This window comes from Punica granatum, chromosome 3, assembly GCF_007655135.1.
Source record: "Punica granatum isolate Tunisia-2019 chromosome 3, ASM765513v2, whole genome shotgun sequence".
In the NCBI taxonomy this organism is placed as follows: Eukaryota; Viridiplantae; Streptophyta; class Magnoliopsida; order Myrtales; family Lythraceae; genus Punica; species Punica granatum.
The window spans coordinates 546,369-570,182 of NC_045129.1; the positions used below are offsets into that span (position 1 = coordinate 546,369).

The 23,814-nt window shown below is 36.5% G+C and overlaps 2 protein-coding genes and 1 long non-coding RNA gene across 5 annotated transcripts; 2 read left to right on the forward strand and 1 right to left on the reverse strand.

The window, feature by feature from the left end:
• Positions 1 to 5,687: 5,687 nt before the first annotated feature.
• Positions 5,688 to 9,365, forward strand: LOC116201753 (S-adenosylmethionine carrier 1, chloroplastic/mitochondrial-like). 2 transcript variants are annotated; one of them, XM_031533146.1, is made up of 11 exons: positions 5,688 to 5,906; positions 5,999 to 6,124; positions 6,268 to 6,350; positions 6,700 to 6,776; positions 6,951 to 7,041; positions 7,204 to 7,257; positions 7,340 to 7,435; positions 8,023 to 8,112; positions 8,328 to 8,379; positions 8,640 to 8,782; positions 8,990 to 9,365. In XM_031533146.1, the coding sequence occupies exons 1-11, from the start codon at positions 5,867 to 5,869 to the stop codon at positions 9,107 to 9,109; spliced, it is 972 nt and encodes a 323-aa protein (XP_031389006.1). In that variant the 5' UTR covers positions 5,688 to 5,866; the 3' UTR covers positions 9,110 to 9,365. The 2 variants fall into 2 exon arrangements, with proteins under 2 accessions (XP_031389006.1, XP_031389007.1); XM_031533147.1 differs by having other exon boundaries at positions 5,690 to 5,906; positions 6,038 to 6,124.
• Positions 9,366 to 13,640: 4,275 nt separating this feature from the next.
• LOC116200991 (tryptophan aminotransferase-related protein 4-like) lies at positions 13,641 to 18,885 on the forward strand. 2 transcript variants are annotated; one of them, XM_031532035.1, is made up of 6 exons: positions 13,641 to 14,076; positions 14,716 to 14,811; positions 17,043 to 17,352; positions 17,623 to 17,918; positions 18,103 to 18,383; positions 18,492 to 18,885. In XM_031532035.1, exons 1-6 carry the CDS (start codon positions 13,763 to 13,765, stop codon positions 18,704 to 18,706), a joined length of 1,512 nt encoding a protein of 503 aa, XP_031387895.1. In that variant the 5' UTR covers positions 13,641 to 13,762; the 3' UTR covers positions 18,707 to 18,885. The 2 variants fall into 2 exon arrangements, with proteins under 2 accessions (XP_031387895.1, XP_031387896.1); XM_031532036.1 differs by lacking the exon at positions 14,716 to 14,811 and having other exon boundaries at positions 13,643 to 14,076.
• Positions 18,886 to 18,903: 18 nt separating this feature from the next.
• On the reverse strand, positions 18,904 to 20,703 carry LOC116200992. The gene is made up of 4 exons (XR_004155784.1): positions 19,852 to 20,703; positions 19,669 to 19,715; positions 19,422 to 19,487; positions 18,904 to 19,134 (listed from the first exon to the last, which is right to left on the reverse strand). It is a non-coding gene; the product is annotated as an uncharacterized LOC116200992 (long non-coding RNA).
• Positions 20,704 to 23,814: the final 3,111 nt, after the last annotated feature.

A 23,814-nucleotide genomic window follows, 5' to 3' on the forward strand; every position in this document is an offset into this window, starting at 1 on the left:
CTTAGAAAATGTGTGTTTTTATTGTGTAATGTGTTGAGTTAAAGTTAAAGTTAAAACTTTTGACTTAAAAAATGTCTGTTTTTATTGTGTAGTGTGTTGAGTTAAAAGTTAAAATTAAAAAAATTTAATGCTCCGTTTGGTTTCGCAGTTAAAATCACAAAAATTTTAACTTTAACGTTAACTTAACACACTACATAATCATTTGTTATTTTTCACGATCAAAATCAAAATTATTTTAACTCTGAAATCAAACACACTAATTTTAATTTTGAATTCAAACGGGTCTTGTACTTCTTTTTTTTTTAGTTAATTTTTTCCTTATTTTTTTTTTCCTGTCTCCTCTGTTTTTGTTGGTCGATAAAAGAAATGGCAGGGTATCCGTCCGACTGGATTTTCCATGATTCATGAGCAGGACATTTATGGAGCCCTTGAAGCGCGTGCAAGCGAGCCAGCTTGCAGTGCTGCTCTGACGCATGGAGTCAAGCGGCTCGGGAGGGCGGTGGTTGAATGAATCTTCCTAGCCGGAGATTCCGAGCCCCACGGGACCAGATTAGGATTTGAGAAGAAGAGGATGATTGGGATGATGAGGGATGATTATTTGCAGAGAGCAGGAACGGACCGCTACTTTTCTCCATTCATCATTTTCAAAAAGTCAAATTCCTGCAGCGAATAGGAAAACGCCACGCGTACACCCTATTCCGGTAAGGCACTCTCCACGTAAGCAAGTTGGGGCTTATTGCCCACGCGTAATTCTAATATTTAATTCGTCTTTAAGACTTTAGACTTTAGACTTTAGAGGGCAGCCCGATTATCTACCGAAAAACAAATAATAATAAGAAACGTCGGTTCATAGATGATGGCAAAAGTCATCCTTCCTTCTCAGTCAAACGGACGAGGCAGAGCCTTGTCCGTGATGGGACATCAATATATATATATAATATAAAACTCTACGCGAAATGTGAGAATAACCCTCCGCTTATGAAAGACGTTTTCGATGGCTCGTGATGCCTTTTTTACAAAACTCTTTTAACTCATTGTTTATCGTCCTTTAAACGGTTCAAATGCTTTAATTTCGAATGCGAATATTAGTTTATCTTTTCAAATTTCAATTAAATAATTTTTTATTATATTTTATTTGATATATCATAGTCAACGAATTCTGAACATATATTCATATTATTTGTATTGATTGATATATAATTGTGAGTCTTTTGAAAAATTAAAACATAATCAAACATTTTAAAATATTCATCAAGTTATGAGATATTTTTTCAAATTCAATGCATTGAAAATTTTACAAATTGTGGATTTGAAAATTCATTTTATATATATATATATATGTGTGTGTGTGCGCGCGCGCATTTATATTCTATTTTCTTTAGGTTTTTTATTCACCTTAACTCTTTTATGATATGTATTTCCTTAAGGTAGATCTACTATATATATATATGTAGATGATGATGTATTTTTGTAAGATTAGAGGATGTTTTTTTTTATGATTTGTAAGTGTCATATATATTGATCATCTACATTCGATTATAAAAGGATTAATAAAATATTTTCGTGCAAAGCGCATTTATCACCTTGCTCCCATAAAACGTAATTACATATATGATTCGATATGAATCACCGACAACAAGGAATGCTCCCAGCTTGTTTTCGGAATTACGTGTGCACTTCTTTAATTGCTTGAAAGAACTGCCATTTATTGGTAGAGTGAAACCAAATGAAAAAGGAAAAGAAAGTGCCATTTTCCTTTCTTTTTTTTTCATTTTTTTTTTCATTTCTAGGATGATGAAAAAATGAAGATAAAGATATGTGAAAACCTTACTGAATCATATATAAAATGCTGGAGTGTCTGTATTTAATAGTTTCATGAAATTTTGAAATGATCAAAATCATCTAGTTTTAAAGGTTGACTATGTTTTCCACCCAAAAAAAAGGTTAACCATGTTTGTAATGAAAAAAAGTTAATTATGTTAAATAGGTATGTCTTATTTATTTATTTATTCTCTGACGCTCCTCTTCGTACGCGAGCTAACATTATTGTGAGACCCATCGTGCGGATTTAATTAAATGGGAGACATACATATCTACGGTATCTCAAACATGCTTTGATACCATTTGAAATTTTAAAATGACATAACCACAAGCATCTAATCTAAAAAGTTAATTCTATTAGATACGGTGTGTTTTACTCGTTTATTCACTTACAACTTTTCCTTTGTTTGTAAGATATAAAACCACTATGCAAATAAGCAATATATAATCAATAGCAATTGTGCCAATCACTATCAAAAAAAGATTTGAGCTATCCAAATTTAAAAGAAAATTCACAGTAACTCAAATTTATCAAAAGTTTGAATTATATACACCACCATATATATATATATATATATATATATAATATTATTAACTGTTGTCATATTGCTTCCAACTTTGACTCGGTTTTTTAAGAAAACGCGTGAGAAATCCTCGTAAACACATTTGTGTCAATAAAAATGTGTGGTCCGTGTATATGAAACATGCATGACCAGCATGTCTACACTGTCGGCAATCTATCAATGTAATATATAAATTTGACTCTACTTTAATAAATTGGGGTAGAATAATAAATATCTTAATAATTTAGTCTATTGTATTGATTAAATGAGTTTTTACCCTATATATTTCATGATTTCACATTTTTTTTAAATCCATCATATGCTTTTAAAATGATCTAAAATATCACATTATTTATATATTTTTTCAAATCACAATATTTTATGTAGCCGGACAATTTATTTTTTTAATTACACCTAGCCAAACTTTTCAATAATGATAGAGCTTAAATTCTCTACTTGGACAGTTGGTTTTACATTTTCCGTCTGGCCTTCCCCCATAAATATAAGAGTCACTATTGATTTATTATTTATTATAGATAGTGTACTCTAAATAGATGATTGAAATCTAAACCCCTTTTAGGAGGAAAGCATAATAGAATTTTATATCTTTTGTTGTCTTATGATTCACTTTCTCTCTAATCGTTGCTTTCGGTAATTGCAAATAGTATGAATGTGCTAATAATAGAGTTTGGTTTCTCCTTGGAGTCTCTTTATTAATTAATTGTACCAATGGAAGTTACAACAAAATAAAATAGAAAATCAATTGAGAGTTAATAATCAAATTAATGATGAAAATAATATCAAAAGTAAAAGAAAAAAGTTTTTCTTAAGATGCGGAAATAATACCCGTAAAGAGTAGTGGATAGTGAGTACGATCTCAATAGACTAATAAAAGTTGGACGGAGAAATTTTTACGGAATATTTCTTTTTTCCTTTTTCTTTTCAGAATAGTTTCATTTTTTAATCATTAAAAATAAATAAGGAAGAAAAATAACACATTAAACTTTTTTTTTTTAAAAAGGAATCTCTATTTTGGTTTTTGCCTAATAAAACAAAGCATAGTAAACGAGAAACTTGCTTTATTTATTCTAAAAATTGAATAATACATATAATATAATACATTACATTATTAAAACAAAATGAAATAAAGTAGAGCTGCAATGCAACAGTATAAAATAATTGAAACTCTCCCTATAAATGTCCAAAACTGTATAAGCTTACTATTATTAGAAATTAGATAGATCGACAGATGCATGACTCTGCACTGCAGTAACGCTACGTACTTTCCCTTTGAAGTTTTCTTTTTGTTTTGCTGGATGAGGTTTTCCGTTGAAGTTGACTCGATGGTTCGTCTTGGGCAATGGAGCAGGACAGGGGTGGGGTCGCCAACTGTCTCTCATCATGGGTGAAGAGATCTCCACCCATATTTTCATTCATGGCAGCAATGATCGATTGGATCGGATCCCTTAATCCAATTCAGTCTCGGAATCATAATTTTCCTTTCTTTCTTTCTTTCTTTCTTTCTTTTTGCACTACAAAAAGAAAGAAAGAAATATGGGCCGGGCCGAGTAGGTCATATAAAAAAAAAAAAGTAAAAAGTAAAAAAAAAAAAAGCAAGCTTTTCATTTGACTCTGAAGTTTAACATATTTACTTTTTTCCCCTTAAAATCTGAACTTTGTTCCGAGTTTGGCCCTGTTTAATTCCTTCTTCTTCCTTCTTCTTTCTTTTCAACTTTCCCCGTGCATTTTTACATGTCTCAACTTATTATGCTTTTCTTATTTATTTATTTTTGCTGGGTAAGTCTCAACTTATTATGCTCTCAACTCAAGTGTGCATTCTATTTCAACTTAATTTAAGGCTCCGTTCGTTTCGGAGAAAATCATTTACAGAAAAATGAATTCCTCATTTTTTTTCATGTTTGATAACCCAATTTTCGGTCAACAGGAAAAGTGTTTACGGTCAACCTACAAACTAAGAGTAAAAATAGGAAAAATGAATTCATATAAGAATTTTCGAAATTCTTTTTTTTTGATCCATATACTATTCTTTCTCTCTCTTTCATGGGCTCATCCGGCACATCTTTCCAAGCACATGAAGAAGAATTTCTTGATATCCTTCCAAACATGGGAAAATAAATTACTTTCTCGAAAATTATTTCTCACGTAAATAATTTTTCCTTGCAAAGCTATTTATGTGAAACAAACAGAACCTAACTCACAAACGCCTTCACGTATCACAAAAGAAAAAAAAGGCAAGGATGAAAACTCTTTTGGAACATATTGAGTACAATTTCTTTTTTTTTTTTTGGTGTTTTCTATAGTTAAAAGAAAGAAAATCAGGAAAAATATTGATACTTGAGCATTAGAAACTCTTTTTAATGAAAATAAATCGCTATTATCGGCACATTAATAATTCTATAATTTTTTTTTCCTTTTTCCTTATAAAAATGGAGCCAATGCCCACATAAACAAAACAAACTTTCACTATCAATTGCGGGCCCTTGTGAATAAAAATGACCACTTGCTACTCCTCGCCAAACTTTACCGACTAGACTAGAGTTCGCTAAGGGAGGCTATCATCTTGAAACAATGTATCTCCTCCCAACCATCCACCCTGCGTATTACAAGTCATTTTAGTATCAATTTACAAGACTTGCTGTTCCCATAGTTCAGTTACACTCACGACCAATGTTGATATATCATTATGAATAATATAGTCAATAAGACAAACTATCGGTCTTTTTTTTTTTTTGGTGGGCATATTAAAAGAACAAAAGATTAATTACACTGTTAATTTTAAAAGTTTTAATAATGTATCAGTTGGTTTAAAAAGTTTTTTTTTGCAACTTGATGGTACAAAATATTTCGAAGTTGTAACATGATAGTACAAACCGTCATCTCGTTATTGACGTTGTCAAGTTGTCCTTTACGAGACTGTAAATTTCACACCATTATGTAACTTACGTAAAATATTTTATACTATTAAGTTACAATTTCAAAACATTTGACACCATCATTTAACGTCCCACAAAAATCGATTTTGCATCATCAGCGTCGGCTTGACTGAATCAATGGTGAGACGACGGTTTGTACTATCATGTTACAACTTTGAAACATTTTGTACTATCAAGTTGCAAAAAAAACTCTTCGAATTAACTTGATACATTATTAAAACTTTTTGGACCACCAGTGTAATTTAGCCGAAGAAAAATTGGAACAACAACATGAGCAACATTTTAACTTTTTTTCTTCTTTTGGTAGGGAAAAATATGAACATTTTGCAATTTAAAAAGAAAAAAATTGATTTGTCTGCATCATTTTCATGCGAGTTTTGGTGCAGAGGAGGGTATCCTTGCCCTTCCGTCAAACGATTTGTCTGCGATCAACAAGTGTTTCCCTCTCGACTCATCTCGCAAGTATTTCCTTGATACCTCTGCCTGTATCAGTTCCTCTTCGGTCTTCATAGCTGAGCCTGAGCTCACATGGATTCACTCAATGCCGAAAGCTCGGTGAAGATTTCTGGTACTCTCTCTCTCTCTGCATCCCCAATCGCTCTGTTGATATTTCCATTTTACCCAGAATTTGCTTATGCTGAAATTTATACACCGCTGAAGATTTTGACTGCAAATGCCTTACTGGGTTGAAACCAATAGATGGGTCCGACCACAGTTCGAGCAGCTGCCGGGTGAAAATCACTGCCAGTGAGCACAGGCCGTTCGATTTTTGGCGCATTCTATTTGGTACTTTCTGTCGACTAGCTTGGAACATTATCAAAATGAAATATTTCTGGATATGAGATGGTCTTCGATTATATATGGGATAATTTAAGATCTCTAAAGTTCTTTCGTGGTTGCTTCTCTTCATGTCTCACTGTTCTCTTTAGAGGGATTTGTTGCTGGAGGTGCTGCTGGAGTTGTTGTTGAAGCGGCATTATACCCGATTGACACCATTAAGACTAGACTTCAGGCAAGGCCTCGTGCAATATGCTTTTCATGTATTCGTTTAGCTCTGCACATGTCGAATTTTCAATTACTTGAGCTAGATGGATTATAAGTATCCAATGGAGTGTTCCATTAACAAATTGTAATGGCCAAGCTGATGAGCCATCAATTACTTATGTTATGTATGGTTAGGTTGATCTATGAACTATTTAGTTCCCGTAGAAGTTTGATATGAAGGGTCTGAGGTGGGCAGAGCTGCACAACTGTTGTCTTGAATTTGCAGAAGTTCTACTTCGTTTGTTGATGTAGTATTTGATGGGTGCATTTCCGTGAATTTTTTTTTTCATTATGTGCATTAATGATTATATGTTTAGGCGGCTCGTGGCGGAGGAAGAATCGTATTAAAAGGCTTGTACACTGGCTTGGGTGGAAATCTTGCTGGCGTGTTACCGTAAGTGTTTAGTTCAAAATAGTATTATTTTATATAACGATTTCAATATTGGAATGACACTCTTTCTTTTTTTTTTTTTTTTCTTTTCAGTTTTTCCCTTTCAAGCTCGAGCTAGAACATTATATATGATAAAGGCTTCTTATATATGATAAGGCTTCTTGATGACCTTTACAGGGCTTCTGCCTTATTTCTTGGTGTATATGAACCCACAAAGCAGAAACTGTTAGACATCCTTCCAGAAAATCTCAGTGCTATCGCTCATTTGGTAAATTTAGTACTGCGCCTCTGTGCTCCAACGATCTCATTAGTTTCGAAGATCTGGACTTAAAAACTCAGTAGCCCCTACCTGTTCTCTTGACTGGACTACCCTGTCCTCATTTATGATTTGCTTAGATCTGTTATTGGAAGCTCTCTCACTGTGTTTCAGACTGCAGGTGCTCTGGGAGGGGCCGCATCTTCACTTGTCCGTGTACCCACCGAGGTACAGAAGTTGGTAGTACAAATTTGGGATTATCACTTCCCAGGTAGTGGCTATGGTAGATAACAAGTTTGATGCTGTGCAGGTGGTTAAACAGAGAATGCAGATTGGTCATTTTAATTCAGCTCCTAATGCTGTCCGCCTCATCATCGCTAATGAGGGTTTTAGGGGCCTCTACGCGGTATGTGTTAAATATTAAAGTTGATTTTGTGGAACTTCATTTAGTGGCCGAAAGGAAGTAAAATTAATGTTGGCAGTTGTCAAGAAATATTAGTAGGGAAGGCTCTAGATATGATGTCGTTGGTTTTGCCGAGAAATGTCCTATTTAATTTGGGTTCTTGGTCTTGCGAGGTTGTCTAGATTTTTCTATGTGAGCCTATATATGTGTGTGTCTGTCATGTGTATGTTTTTAGGACAATGAGGTCATAAATCAGAGTCCTCATACTGAGAGTGAGTCATAGTGTCTCATGTATACTCGTGATTGAGTAGAGAGTCCACAACGTGTACTACACATGTCGTGTAAGTGTCTTCTATGTATTAATCATTTTAGAGTGTGAGTTGTCATTCGAGTTATCTCCAACAGTGTTGGTTGTGCATTCTTGGGCTAGTGCGTTCGCACTGCAGTTTCTTAATAGTATGAAGTGCTAATTGAAGAATGGGAGATGAAAGTGTGGGATTATAATGCAGCTTGATTGTTTATTGATGTCTTCGTGCCTTATTCCTTTCATTCATGATAAGTGGTCAAGTTATCTTTGATTGATTTTGCAGGGATATGGATCCTTTCTATTGCGAGATTTGCCATTTGATGCCATCCAGTTTTGCATATATGAGCAGCTCCGAATAGGCTACAAGCTTGCGGTAAGCTGATTTATTCGTATGATTTAATTTTATTGAACAATAGTTTTTCTTTTCACTAATAGCAGAAGAAAAAATGATGCCCTAGGAAAAAAAAAAGTTTCCAAAAATTACATTAATTCAGGTTAAACTTGTCTAAGTTGAAAATAATAAGCAGTCAAAAGGGCGATCATCTTTGAACCTAGCGAACTAGTCTAACTGAGAATCTTTCATCGCAGGCTCAGAGGGATTTGAAAGATGCTGAAAATGCCATTATCGGAGCTTTTGCTGGTAAAAATTGTTAATAAAGATGTTAAAGACCATTAACAGCTTCCGCTTGTCTAATTTCCTTGCCTTTGCTACTAAACACCTTCATTCATTCTGTTCCTTGCCTAAGATGTGCGATGGTAACCAATCTTTGCTGGCACTTGAGATGAGAGTTAACGCTGTCTTGTATCCTTTTGTACGATGTGAACAAGATAGGAGGTGGCCATCTGACAAACATTTTTTATCAATGTAAATTCCTTCATTTAGATTCGGTTATTATGCAGGTGCAATCACAGGAGCCATTACAACTCCTCTTGATGTCATAAAGACTAGATTAATGATTCAGGGACCCAAGAACCAGTATCGAGGAATCTTCAATTGTGTTAGAACAATCATGAGGGAAGAAGGAAGTTCAGCTCTCATGAAGGTCCAATTACTAACCTTTGTCGCTAAACCACTGCCACAACTTTGTACGAGCTGCACATATTTGTGCTTCAGAAATTCCAAGATTTAGCATAAAGGAATTTGACAAGAATAAGAGAAACTTGTATGAGAAATTCTGATGCATTTAGCATAAAATTTTTCAATCTTATGGAAGCATTCAGTAGTATTTCATAGTCTCCGTTTGCTGCAGGGAGTTGGTCCGAGAGTGCTGTGGATAGGGATTGGAGGATCCATATTTTTCAGCGTTCTCGAGAGGACAAAGCAGATAGTTGCAGAAAGGCGCACCGAATCCCCTTTCAAGAGAGTGTAGCATAAGCAAATTCATTGGCAGGCAAAATTTGGAACCCACTGAAAGGCATCGTTACTTCTGCTGTAAGATTGGTGAACTCTGGATTATTTATTTATTTTTATTTTTTTGCCGGTGGACTGTTATTAATCGAGCGCTGAAAAGGTTGGGTCAATTCATCGGAAATAAAGTAAATTCATTTTGTGGACTTCGAACATTAACTACATGATGTATAAAACATCATATCCTGAAATTATTATTTGGGTCCATTACATGTTAATTTTGTTTTGAGAGGCCAAACTGACTGTAGGAAAGTACTTGTTTGGAAGTTACATTGATCGCCTTTCATCAATATAATTTTTTTGAGAAACGTGATCAAATTCGTTATCGATCAATCAACTGAGCTATCTAGGCTACTAGGCGCTATACGCAACCCAACTAATTAAGTCAGGATTATTTCCTGTATCATACCATCCAAAGGAAACCCCGAGATCAAGTTCTTCCAAAGGATCACATTTTCCTTATTCTAAGTAAGTTGCATCCGACAGATTATTCCAATGGATGGCCATTGTTGCACTTCGTCCTCGTTTAGGTTTGATCACTTAGCTTGTCTCCCAAGTCCCAATACTCTCTGCTCTGGTTTCTTCTCCATTACCATAACCACCAGGGCTTCTTCCCGCCCCCTGAGAGAAGCCTGCGCAGAGTCAGAAGACAGCTGGGCCTATCTCTTTCTCCCTCTCAGACGCGGACAAGAGAGAGCCTCCAAGAATGCTGGGAGCAAATAAGCACCCCTCAACTTTTGTCCTGTCTGTGGCATCATGTTCCATAGCCCTGAACCTGTTCTTCGCAGTGAAGCTTCGTGAGGGCAGGAGCGACAGCAGGAATAGCCTGAGTTGGAGCAGGCGAGCGGTGGAAGACGCAGAAGGGGTGGCTGCTATGGACTGCTCGGGAAAGGGCATACTTGATGGCTTGTTCATTGATGGAAAGCCTATATGTGAGTGCAACCTCTGCTACGGAAACCCTGATTGTTCTGAGTTCATCCATTTTGCAGGAGCTCAACTAGCAAGCTATGAAACTCCATGAAGCGGTAGAGAATGCAATCGCAGACAGGAAATTCCTGATCTTCGGTGTTGGATTGACTCAGCTCCTCTATGCTGCTCTTCATGCTCTGTCACCTGACAACTCATCCTCCCCAGCTTGGGTTGTGACCTCTGCCCCTTACTACCAGTGAAGTTCACCATCCAAGATTTTGAGTCTGGCTATTGGTGACTGTACAGCGAGACTTAGCCTTTTTCTTTCATCTCATCTGTTGTATTATTATGCAACAGCTCTATGAGATGCAAATGGAGTTCTTCGAATCAAGGGAATCTGAGTTTCAAGGAGATGCAGCCGCTTGGAGGAACCATACAGTCTGATGTCACAACAAACATCATGGAGTTCGTTACCTCTCCAAACAACCCCGATCATCACATAATCATGGAATGAATGAGCTCTACAAGTTAGCGGGAACATACTCTTAACTTCAATTGGACGAGACTGATATAGGCCGACTCAAGTCCTTGACTAACATGATGTCTCTCCTGTGACAGATGAGCACTGGTAAAAGATATACAAGCATACGAGACCATGATGATGTCTTTACATGCAAATGAACACGACGAGCGTTTCAAGGGACACACAGCTGAGAGTTCTTGAGATCCTGAAAATAGTTCTTGAAAATGGGGGCAAAGAAAGAAATGTTCAAATTCTGAGGCAAGAAAACGAAGAACTGCTGGGAAAGGCTGAGGAGCACATTTGTCCTCTCGGATTGCTTCTCTCCATCTTGGAACTGCACTTTCTTTCATAAACGGAGGGAACCAACTCCGGATAATTATCTATGATGTCCAGCGCCAGAAAAACTCTCATATCACCATGTCCTTTCATTCCTAATTCGATGGTCTGACAAGTTTCACCAGCAAACAGCTTATGCCTCGGTGAAATGTCAGAGGGAAGAAGATGAGGAGTGCTCCAAGGTCATGACACCGGCGAATATCATCGGAAGAGAAGGTCCACGTTCAGGGCGCACTAATGCTTCGTGTGGCTCAGCCTCATCAGGGGAGACAATGACTTCGATATCATGATCAATCATCTACACAAGTCAGTACCAGAAGGCGGCGGGGCCGCGGGAGCTATGTAAAAAGACTGGCCAAGAGGTCAATTGCCAGTTGATTTGCTACTGCAGATAGTCATCTAAATGCTCTTACGCTTGGAAGAAACTTTTGAAGATGCCACCTGATGCCTATCCTCTTTGACAAGCACAGAATAGGTAATGGAAAGTGAACCTATCGTTGGTTTGATTAATGGACTGAGAAGAGACCCTTCAGCTGATGAGAATTGTAGCAGCTTATGAGTGGTGTTCATCTTCTTCCTGAAAAGTGATGATATAGTTATCTGGGATGGAAGGAAGAATGGCGTTTTTTTTTTTTTTTTTTTTTTTTTTTTTTTTTTTTTTCTATTTCCAGTTATTTTTGGAACTTGATGAGGAAGAAAGGGAGAAGGGTCTGCTGGTATAAGCTGGTCTGGTTCGGCTATCATATTCCCAAGCACAGTTTGCTTGTCATTAATAATAAACTCAGCACTATGGATAGGGTTATCTGCTGGATTCCCTCAGCAGGTCCTTTATGCAAATTACGTGAGAAGGGGAATGAGAGCGGAGCGGGGATCATCTCTTCTTTTCCTGCCCTGCCCCTATGTCAAAGATCTCTGGTTTAGAATTTCTGCAGAAAAATGAGCATAAGGCAGTAACTCATTTAAAAGGGAAAGCTATTGACACCAGCTCCTATGATATGCTCTCATTTACTTTGTTTGGAGAGACAGGAACGACATGATTTTTTTAGAGATGAAGAGGAGAGAACATGGAATGCAATCCACAAGAGGGCTCGCGATAGAATGTAGGGGATTAACAAGTTGCATCAGAAAGATCACAAAGACCTTGGAGAGGCTATATATGCTTTTGGAATTGGCAGTTTTAAGTTGATCTATCGTATTTATGCTGTCAAGGCTGTTTTCTGATGTGGCTATGTATTGAGCCAACGGGCCTTTTGGTTTGGTCCTGCATGCTCTATTCCTAAGTGGATTTAGCCTGTAATTTTGAGCCCTCGTATAACTTTTCTAGATGGGTTTTTGAATAAGAGCGACGGTGGATCATTGATTAAAATAAATACATATATATATATATATATATCTAATGTATTGCAACATTTTTTTCCCTTTTGGTTTTCTTCTAAATTAAAGCAATTGAATGGAAGTTGAAACAAATTATCAAAAAAAAAAAAAAAAGGAAGTTGAAACAGTAGAGCATGAAAGCTCCCTTGACTTGACGGGTTCATACTATGACCAAAGATTCCCTTTAAAAAGTCTGCCAGGAAAAAAGGGCAAAAAGGGAAAAAAGAAAAAAAGAAAAAAGAGGATTCCCTTCAAAAACAGAAAAATCATTTTTTAGACGAGTGGCATCTGGGGACCTCCCTCTCAGCATCTATAGCAGATTAACCCCACAAAGTCCCTTTTTTTTTTTTTTTTTGCTGAATAACTCCACCAAGTCCTAACTAAAGGATAAACTATAATATATAGATATAAATAGAACTATATTTATACATGTATAAAGAGAACTCCGTCCTTTTGAATGTTCAAAATAAGAAATTACTTCTGCTTGAATATTTTCAAACCAAGGTGTCATCTCAGCCGAGTGAAGTTACACCAATTGCTAACACTACGTCCAAGAATTATGCTTATTTATGAAGGGCGAATTATTTGCCGAGAGTTGTGCTCACATAACAGCACACTGGTAGTAATTTATCAAGTTTTCATAATCACATGATGGTATCAAAAATTAGTTTCCAAATCCAGCAAGCATATTTATCCCTTATTTGATTAACTCCACACGCCCGGCCTATCTTTAACATTATTCGGGACCATTTTAGCTAAAAAAATTTTCTTTTAATGGCCTTTGTACCCGGAAAAAAAAAAGGAAGAAAAATTTATATTGCATTTGGTAAAGGAGTAAATTTTGTTTTATTTTGATTTCATGGAATAAAGATAAAAGTGATTGAAAAAATTTATTATTAAAATTGAAGAAAAAGATAAAAAAAAGTGATGATTGTATTATTGAATTGATAAAAAAGGAATAAATAATTTAGAGAATTTAATATTAAAAAATTAATTGTAATAATAGATAAGAAAAAATATGTGAGAAAATTTATTATTAAATTGAAGGTAAAGATAAAAAAGTAATGATTGTATTGTTGAATAAAGAAAAAAATAAAGTGAAGTTAGGTTAAACAAAATCATATGCCGTTTTCAAACGGAGCTTAACGACCTATTAGAGCCGTAACCCCTAGAGTTTTCAACACAAAAAGTAATCTAATTACAGTAACCCCACGAACAATTAATGGGGAAATTTTCTAATTGTTAATCACGTCCTATTACTAAGGATGCTGAGTACTTGTCTCCACTGGCAGGCACTCACTGCCAGCCTTTCCCAATAAAATAAATAAATAAATAAATAATATGCAACCAGCCAGCACCAGTACCCGAAGCCTTCCCCCCCTCTATCTCTCTATCTCTTCCCCCTCTGATATATCTCTCTTTCAGCCTCACAAAGCTGAAGGGGCGAGACCAGACTGACTAGGCTCATCAAAAATGTCTGAAACAAAAAAGGACACCTCAATAAAGTTTGTTCAGTGTGTGGCTTCATGCTCCATAGCCTTGAATCTGTTCCTCGCATTGAACCTTTACCTGGGCAGCAGCGGCAAAGTTATAAATAACCAGCTCAGTTGGAGTAGACTAGCGGCGGAGGAGGCTGAACTGGCAGCTTCCATGGACTGCTCAGGCCATGGAAGGGCTTACTTGGACGGCTTCCCGATCGATGGGAAGCCTGTTTGCGAGTGCAACCTGTGTTATGGAGGTCCTGATTGTTCTGAGTTCTCACCCGACTGTCCTGCCAACGCCAGCGGGTAAGTTTGTAATTACGTTCAAATATTAATCTATATATATGGAAGAACCACTGGCTGCTCGTGATGCGCCCGCCATAAGGAACCTAATTATTTGGAGGGGGCCGGGGGGATGAAAATAAAGGAGCTGGGAGGGATAATCGCCACTGATATTTAAGTTTTTTTTTTTTTCCCTTCAGAAATATAGAGCTCGATCGATCTCATCTGGTGTCATGTCTTGGTTCTGATTATCAGATTATAATTCTTTCAACTCAGCATAAAGTTACCATTCTGTTTGATGAGATCTTTTTTTTTTCCCCCCCATTAATATTACAAATTCTATGGTGGATTGAAGGAAGAATCTGGGGATTTTTTAAGTTTTGGTAGAATTGGATAGCAATGCTTGTACTAAAAAAAATGAATAATTTGATTATTAATTGGAGTCACTGTCGGACACACCTTAATACATATACATGTATATATAATAAGATAAAATGATTTCTGATCTTGTTGGTGAGTCTCTAGCGGGCGAACCTACCAACATACCAATTTCCGGCAGACGACACACATGCATTCACAAGGAAGAAGAATATAAAGACAGGCCAAATTACTTATGCATGGACCATTAATTATATTCTAAATCACCCAATTATATATATATAGGTATATCTCTGTAGCGCGTGTCAAAGTAAAATTCCCAACAATAAATACATACATCTATACATGCCAACAGCGACCGGACAACGCTTTTTTTTCCAGGTGAGCCTCTTTCTTTTTCTTTTTCTCGGTGAATGGAAAACATTTAACCCCGATAATAATTAATTAAGAAAAAGCTAGAAAACAAAACCAATATATAGTATTTGTTATATTGTTTTGCATGCAACCGACCTATGAAAATTCTATGATACATATGTTCAAAATACATGTCTGGTATATATATATATTTATTTATTTGAACAACACTTTTTTTTTTCCAGGTGAGCCTCTTTCTTTTTCTTTTTCTCGGCGAATGGAAAACATTTAACCCCGATAATAATTAATTAAGAAAAAGCTAGAAAACAAAACCAATATATAGTATTTGTTATATTGTTTTGCATGCAACCGACCTATGAAAATTCTATGATACATATGTTCAAAATACATGTCTGGTATATATATATGTATTTATTTGAAAATTTTCAAGTAATTTATTTAGAATTCAAGTAAATTATGTAAAAGCAAGTGAATTACTTGAGGTCAAGTAATTTACATGATAAAATGCAAGTAATTTACTTGTACGTACCATACATAGCATTCCAAACCATATATACTGAGACTACTTGTATATTATACGTGTACGGTGTATATATAGATATATTGACGTACAAAAAGCAAAAATTCCCAAAAAAATGGATGAATTAAAGAAAATATATTTACATTTTATTAAGAGATGGAATTGTTAGGTTTCAGATTAAATGGGTGAATAATTTTTATATAATACATAATTGCTGGGGAGATCGAGGTTGCATGCCATTTGTCCAAAAACTCCAAATGGGGCTTCTCATTCACCAACTTTTCATATGTCCAAAAGCTTGATAATAAACCAAAGGGGATAATTGTTGGGATAAAAACAATAATAACAATAATAATTGGAAATCAAAATAATAGAAATAATTATTATCAATCAACTATTTTTCATGACAACTACAAGAACAAAATTAATAAAGTGATGCTACCAAATAATAACTTTAGAGATGATGATGATAATTTATATGTAATATATAATTGTTGGGGAGATTGTGGTTGCATATCATTTGTCCAAAAACTCTAAACGAGAGCTCCTCATTCACCGACTCTTCGTACGTCCAAAAGCTTAATAATAAACCAAAAGGGATAATTGCTAGGAGAAAAACAATAATAACAATAATAATTGGAAGTAAAAAAAAAATATTATCGATCAACTATTTTCATGACAACTACAACAACAAAATTAATAAAGTTATGCTGCCAAATAATAACTTTAGAGATAATAATAATAATGATAACGATGATGATAATAATGATAACGATGATGATAATAATAATAATAATAATAATAATAATAATAATTGTCTCTCTAGATTTGGTTTTATACTTGAGAAATAAAAAAAATCAGTAGAAATATAAATACTATTTGGAATCTAGAAGCTCTATATTATAAACGAATCTGGTTAATCCGGGTTCGAGCTAAGCCGACCCATTAATGGATAAATCACTTCAAATCATGAATTTTCTCTAATCACATGATGCAAATTCAAAATCTCACTTAAGGAGAGCACATGCTTAACCACTTGAATCCACTCATGCTGGTCACAACTTTCACCCAATGGGATAATTACTAGGGAGAAAAATAGTAATTATAATAATTATAATAATTATAATAATTATTATGTACCAAAGATTTTTACAACTTTTGCTAAATGGGATAATTGCTAAGGATAAAAACAATAATCATTATTATTACATATATTAAATGTTTTAGCATTTTTTACCAAATGAGATAATTAATGAGGAAATATCACACACAACATGAGACAAAGGGCTAAGTAAATTATCTACTCAAAAAGACTAAGCAAATTTTATAAATATGTTACAAAATACACAAATATACAACTTTTTGTGTAAATGAAATATTTTACTAGAGCGAACTCAATGGAACAAATGCAACATTTTCGGCCCATAATCGTTTTGAAGATAGAAAAGAGTAAATAATAAAATATACTATTTTCTCAATAAATAACAATTCCAAGCAACACACGGATATAATAGCTAGTATAATATAATAATCAAATAGGTATAGTGCAGTGACACACGTTTCGCCAGATAACCAGGAGGTTCCAGGTTCGTTATTTATGTGAGATTATACCTATGCCATTTTATTATATATTTAGGCTTTTAATCTCGTTGTACTAAGCTCATAGGCCTCACTTATAACTGAAAAAAATATAATATAATAATTAATTTTCCGGTAGTGGGGATCCATTGTTCTTGGAGCAATTTTGGAGGGAGCATGCAGCGGACAGCGGAATCCTAGTGGCAGGGTGGCACCGGATGAGTTATTCCTTCAGTGACCAGACCTACATCTCTCAGCAGCTCGACGCCCATATCAGGAAGCTTCACAACGTTGTCGGCAATGCAGTCACTGATGGCAAGTTCCTAGTCTTCGGTGCCGGTTCGACTCAGCTCCTCTACGCTGCCGTGCATGCCCTTTCCCTTCCCCCCGATAACACGTCCTCCTCATCGTCCCCTGCCCAGGTTGTGGCCTCCATCCCCTACTATGCGGTGAGTTGGGGGGCGTTTGGTTTCAGAGTTAAAGTAATTTTGATTTTGATTTTGATTTTGATTGTGGAAAAGGACAAATGAGATTGTATTATAAATTTGACTTGGAAAACGTGTATTTTTGTTGTGTAGTGGACAGAGTTAAAATCAAAATCATAATTCTAAAATTATTTTCACAAACCAAACAAGCCTGGCAATCAGCAAATAGAGTGTACGATGTTTGTCATCACGATATTTTTCTTTTGCTTCTTTCTAATAAGAATGTCGTGGCAGTTGTATGAAATGCAAACGGATTTTTTCGATTCAAGGGAGTCTAACTTCCAAGGAGATGCAGCCATTTTGATCAACAACTCTGATGTCACCACGAACATCATCGAGTTCGTCACCTCTCCCAACAACCCGGACGGGCAGCTGAACAAGCCACTCCTTAAAGGCTCTAACGTGAAGACCATTTACGATCGGGCCTACTTCTGGCCACACTTCACTGCAATTCCTAACCCACCAGCACACGAAGATCTCACCATCTTCACAATCTCCAAGCTCACTGGTCATGCCGGTAGCAGATTCGGGTAAGCCCCATCCATCTTCAGTCTTCACCACCTTTGAAATGTTTTCAGCTCGGTAGTTAGCGCTCCAAACAATCCATTCTCACAGCCCGCACAAGTAAAAGCCTAGTGTTTTCATCATCAGTCGCTCCGACTGCTTCAGCATATAACTCGACGAAGTTGTGGTGATCCTTGCATCGTGAGACAGGTGGGCGTTAATAAAAGATGAACGAGTGTACGAGAGGATGACAAGGTATATGCAATTAAACTCCATGGGTGTTTCAAGGGACACTCAACTGAGAGCTCTGAAGCTCCTGAAGGTAGTCCTTGATGGCGGGGGCAGAGAAATTTTCAAGTTCGGATACGAGAAGATGAAGAAACGCTGGGAAAGGCTGACAAACACGTTGTCCCTCTCGAATCGGTTCTCCCTCCAAAAAGTCTCATCTCAGGACTGCGCTTTTTTCCGGACACCGAGAGAACCTACTCCGGGTATTTAATTTTCAGTAGACGTTTAGAGTTCTTAGAAACGATCCATATCGTCTGCCTGTCGTTTGCTAGTTCAATTCAATTACTTGAATAGGTTCAATCTCATCGCAGCTTATGCATGGGTGAAGTGTGAGAGGGAAGACGATGAAGACTGCTTTGAGGTCATGAAATCAGCAAACATTATAGGACGAGCAGGCGCCGTTTTCAGGGCAGATAATCACTATGTTCGACTCAGCCTCATAAGGGGAGACGATGATTTCGATATTCTGATCAATAACCTGCACAAATTAGTCTCGGAAGAAGGTGGGGTCTCAGAAACTATGTGAATAGAGAGGCAAGGAAATCAACTGGCAGTTGATTTGCCGCTGTACGCATTGAAATGGACCTGTGCTAATTGAGGGAGGTCATATTTATAGACCTGCCGTGTAAAGAAACAATCATTCTGAATAAATGATGTAATCTATGTGGTAAATTTGAAGGGGAAAAAAAAAAAAGAAAGAAAAAAGCAAAAATGAGATTCTAGTATACGCCAAGCTCAACCAAGGTTTGTCATGGACACTCTGAGTCTCTGAGTCTGAATTATGCAATTCAAGTTTAAATTCCGAATCCCCGATGGGGCTGATATATTTAAAATGCAAAAAAGCATTTCAAAGAGACATAACTAAGGGGCTCAACAAGAGAATGCCACAAATTAAGCTACATTTGGTTCTACGAATTAGTCAGTCTCGATCGGCATCTTCTAAATCCTCGTCCTCTGGGATGCCACGAAGATAGAGAACGTTATTGCGTCGACAAATACAGAGTGAAGAATGGTAACTCATTTGAGTTTTTTTTTTTAAGTAGTGTAATTTTCATTAAGCAAAATACAAACACAGAGAAACTATAACCCCAAACTTTGAGCTATAGAAGATCTAGACAACTTAAATTGCACATTTGGAATTATGCGTTCCAACACACAATCAACATGAAAGCTCAAAGTTTAAGAAATTTTATCCACAGAACTTGCAGTCAGTCCAAATCTATTCCATTAGAAAGAGTTACCTGATCAATACTCTCTCCGAGACTTCCAGGGAATTGCCCATCGATATATTCCTCAGTGTTGGCAAGCTGCATATGAGTTTACAAAATTAACAATTATATACTAAGTAAACTATCAGAAACAAGGTCTAAAGTCTAAAACTAACAGGAAAAAGCTCAAACAAATTGTACAAAATAAATGAAAAGCATAACACGATTTGATTTCTCAGAAATCTAAAATTGAAAAGATAAGAGGATCAGAAAGCGAAACCTGCAAAATTCATGTAAGAATCCACTGAGACAAGGAAACCTGAAAAGCTGATAAAATGGACAAAAAAAAAAAAAAAAAAGAACCTGTAAGTGTCGTTCAAGCTGCGGAGAAGAAATTTCTACTGAAAAAAGTTAGATGAAAAGTGGGGGAGTATTGCTCAACATAAAATGAATAACGAGATACCTTTGTACTCCATTCCACACTTTAGCTTCATTATTACGGGCTTTCCTGTCAGGTTATTCAGGAAAGGATTTGGGTTCACAGGTACGGTCTGCAGTTCAGGTAAGTTTCCCAGCAGAAGGTGAATTATATGCTCAAGAAGGTCGCATAAGATTTGGTTATTTCACGAGTCCAGAATCCCGTGATACCCAAACTCTGAAACAATGCCCTGACCTGAAGTAGTTTGCACATGAAATGAATGCCCTTTACTTCTCCAGTTCTACCTCTACGGGGAAGTATTCTTGTCAACAGGATTTCCAAGTACAAAATGCCTCGATAAGGAAAGCAAGAGCTAATATTACCATTCACTAGAAGGAATATAGATCCTTTTCTCATAAACATGTAAACAGGTTAGGAAATAGGAATCAGGAAACAAAAAGTTCTCCAAGACTACAAAGAATTCTTCATTCTGAAGAAGTGCAAGGTCGCAACTTTTCCCTCCCTTTCTAGGATAAGAGCTATCTACTCAGATAGAGCAGAAGCTCAAATTGGCTACAAAATTGATCGTTTTCTAAGTCATGCCCAATTTTCTTTTTTTTTCTTTTTTTTCTTTTTTTTTTTTAAATCTAGTAACAGAGAAGGCGGCATCGTTTGACCATGATAACGCGTAATTTATCGAGGGGAACATAAGGCCCCAAAGGAGCAGAGAATTGATTGTCAATGTCAGCAGCAGGAGGAGAGGAGTAAAACGTGCTTCGACTTCTATTTCGAGCTTTCCCTCCCCTCCCCTCCCCTGCCCGGTTTGCTTCCGCAGGCTTGTCTGCTTTAATGATCGGACAGTGGGCCGAAAAAAGCACGTCATGGGCCAGCAGTTGGGCTAACTGTTTTAATGAATTCTTCCCCCCGGACTTTGGAGGTACCCTTTATTTTCTCTCTCTTCCCCCCGAAAAGAAAAGGGCAGGAGCTCCATATATAAACGGGAGAGCAACGATCCATACATTAAAAAAATTGTTGAATCAAGAGAAAATTTATATAGGGAGAACTTTACTCTTTAGTCTGCCAATCCGACTCAAATTGAATTAGTTGGAGCTCATTAGATTTCTAGATACTCAAAAGAACAAAGAAAAAAAGTTGAACCAAATATAAGCATTGAAAATTCAGTTAGGACCGTATAAAACTTGAACGAATTACAAGATTGCAACCAAGGGTCTATGGTCTAACTAACATGACCTTGGGTCACTGTAACATGCATTCCCTCGCATTGGATGTAAGTGGGCCCGGCGATGCACTATTCATCCAACAATGAGGGAATTCATGTCACCAAGACACATGATCATGTTAGAAATCTCCAAGAGTCTAATATAATTAATTTGAAATATATCTTTCGCTAGATGAACGTGATTGCCATTCATGGAAGCACCTAAACGTCTTCTCATAAAGAAAATAAGAAAAAAAATTAAAACTTCTCGTAAAAAACTAAACATTTTGTAAAATGGCTTAACTAATTGCATAATGAATTTTAATTTGACACTCGAACTTTCTAACAATTCATATTGAATAGCTTGAATGGGATCAAAGTACGTAAGAACTAAATATTTAAAGATCAATCTCGACACATTTCTGATCTAAAAATTCTCAATGATCTCAAAAACCTAAAGCCCCACCAAGCCCCGGGTCCCCATGGCCTTCATCTTGTTTTCTTTCAAAAACATTGGACCATTGTCAAAGATTCCTTTATTTCTTTTGTAAGAAATGTTTTCCAGGAGGCAAATTTCCCGAGGGTGCCAATGACACCCTTATCTCCCTCATCCATAATCCATTAATCAATTCCGCCCCATAAGCCTCTATAATGCTACTTACAAAATCATTTCAAAATTTTGGTGAGGCGTTTACAACCGTTTCTTGATAGTTTCATTTCCCCCTTTCAATCTAGTTTTATCAAGGGACGTCGAGCGGCGGACAATGTGGTTTTATTGCGTGAAGCTCATACGTCCCTAAAAGATAAACAAGGTAAGAAAGGGCAGAATAATAATCTCAAAGTGGCTGATTTTTTGTGTAATAATGGTTCTTGGGATGAAAGCCAAGCTGTCCTTCCACCTCCCCAGAAATATTATAGATCTCATTCGTAACATGCCTCGAAGTGTGACTGGTAAGGAGGGAATGATAGGATAGTATGGAAATACTCTTCTAATGGTATTTTCACCGCCAGCTTAGCTTATGTTCTATCATGTGAGAGGGCCTCTTTGCACTAGCAATTCATGGCAATGGCTTTGGAAAACCGACACTATACCGAGAATACAACATTTTTTCTGGCTTGCCTGCCACAGTAGGTGAACAACTGTGATGCTACTGAATGGAAGGGGCATCTCCATTCCATTGGAATGCTCCATCTGCAAAGATTTTGATCAGAACACCTCTCATGTGTTAAGGGAGTGTGGCTCGTGCATTCTGGTCTAATCTTGGCATCCCCCTTTCAAAAAGAGGATCCTTCCCTCTTCACATGCCTCAATGGCTCATGGTCAACTGTGAGGCCTGCGAGACTCACACCCTAAACATTCCATGGAATTTTTTTTTTTTTCCATTTGCTGTGTGGACCCTTTGGAAACAAAGGAACAACTTCATTTTCGATAAGAAACGATTACATCCTCACCATCATCGTCTTTGTCTGGAACTTGCGGCTGAGTATTTTGCCTCGACTGCTCCTGCAAGACAAGTGAGCAAACAAGAAATTCTAGTGCATTGGACCCCTCCTCCTTATGGATGGGTCAATTTGAACTCTGATGGTTCGACAAACAATTCATCGGGGAAAGCAGGAGTTGGTGGGGTCATTCGTAACAACCTATGAGGCTGTATCAGGGGTTTCTCCCTTTACTTGGGGACCACAATGGCTCTTCGGGACTGGCTACTCATGGCTCGGGATTTAGGCTTTCAATCTCTTAATGTTGAATTGGATGCCAAGTGGTGGTTGACCTATTATTGGGTAACACATGTGATAATTTGATACTAATGCCTATCATTTTTTATTGAATGATTCTAACAAGTTCATTCACTGCTTTTAAGATTGGACATGCATTTAGAGAAGCTAACTCGGTGGCGGACTTTCTTGCTCGGAATGCTCGGGAGGCACCTCATGACCGGATTTACAACTCTGGCCAGAGCTCTACTGTCTATTTTGATTCTCCACCTGTGGGGATTCACGATCTCTTATTGTCTGGTCATATGGGTATTGATAAAACCCATACCGTGTGTACTAACCAATGTATTCCGGATGACAGTGGCTTGTTTCTAATATATATAATTTCCTTTTTTTTTTACCCCAAAAAATTTAAATATGAATATCTGCCAAAAAAATATTTAAATATGAATCAACGTGAGTTCATTTAGATAGTTCAATACCTCTTCTAATTAAGTAAGGTTTCTGTTCAAGTCTTGTGAAAGAGAGATTAATTTCATACAAGTAGGTTGATTTTATTTGAACTAATCGAGTCTCATTCAATTTCGAAATATTAGATAGTGCATCAGACGAGACGTGAACATAAGAGCACTCGTCATTTACTATCCAAGGATTTTATTTATAAAAAAAAAAAAAGGTGTGAGTGGGAAAAGAAGCCGTGAAGTTTGGTCCTTTTCCGACCATTGCGAGTCAAAGGAGCGAGCCGTCCGGCGACCGTAGCGCGGTCGTTTTCACAGCTCATGCATTTCAATTTACAAGGTTTAATATTTATATATATTTAATATGTGTTTATTAATTTTGTGGCGTAGATACGTGTGTATGCTGCATTGAATCTAGTAATAGTTAATCTAATTTGATTTGATATATAGTCTAATAATTCAGCTTGCTTTTACTTCACGCATTTCCTCACCCTTTCCCATGAAATTTGTTTTTTGACACACACACGTAGAATTAAGAAATATATATATTTAAAAAATGGGGAATATATATATATATATATGATGATATGATATGATATCCAAAGCCGAGCCTTG

Coding starts and splice junctions, on each gene's coding strand:
- LOC116201753 (XM_031533146.1), top strand. CDS start 5,867: ATGGATTCACTCAATGCCGAAAGCTCGGTGAAGATTTCTG. Junction 7,258..7,339: donor TTGTCCGTGTACCCACCGAG/GTACAGAAGTTG, acceptor GATGCTGTGCAG/GTGGTTAAACAGAGAATGCA. Junction 8,113..8,327: donor GAATAGGCTACAAGCTTGCG/GTAAGCTGATTT, acceptor CTTTCATCGCAG/GCTCAGAGGGATTTGAAAGA.
- LOC116200991 (XM_031532035.1), top strand. CDS start 13,763: ATGTCTGAAACAAAAAAGGACACCTCAATAAAGTTTGTTCAGTGTGTG. Junction 14,812..17,042: donor GACAACGCTTTTTTTTCCAG/GTGAGCCTCTTT, acceptor ATTTTCCGGTAG/TGGGGATCCATTGTTCTTGG. Junction 17,919..18,102: donor CATGCCGGTAGCAGATTCGG/GTAAGCCCCATC, acceptor ATCGTGAGACAG/GTGGGCGTTAATAAAAGATG.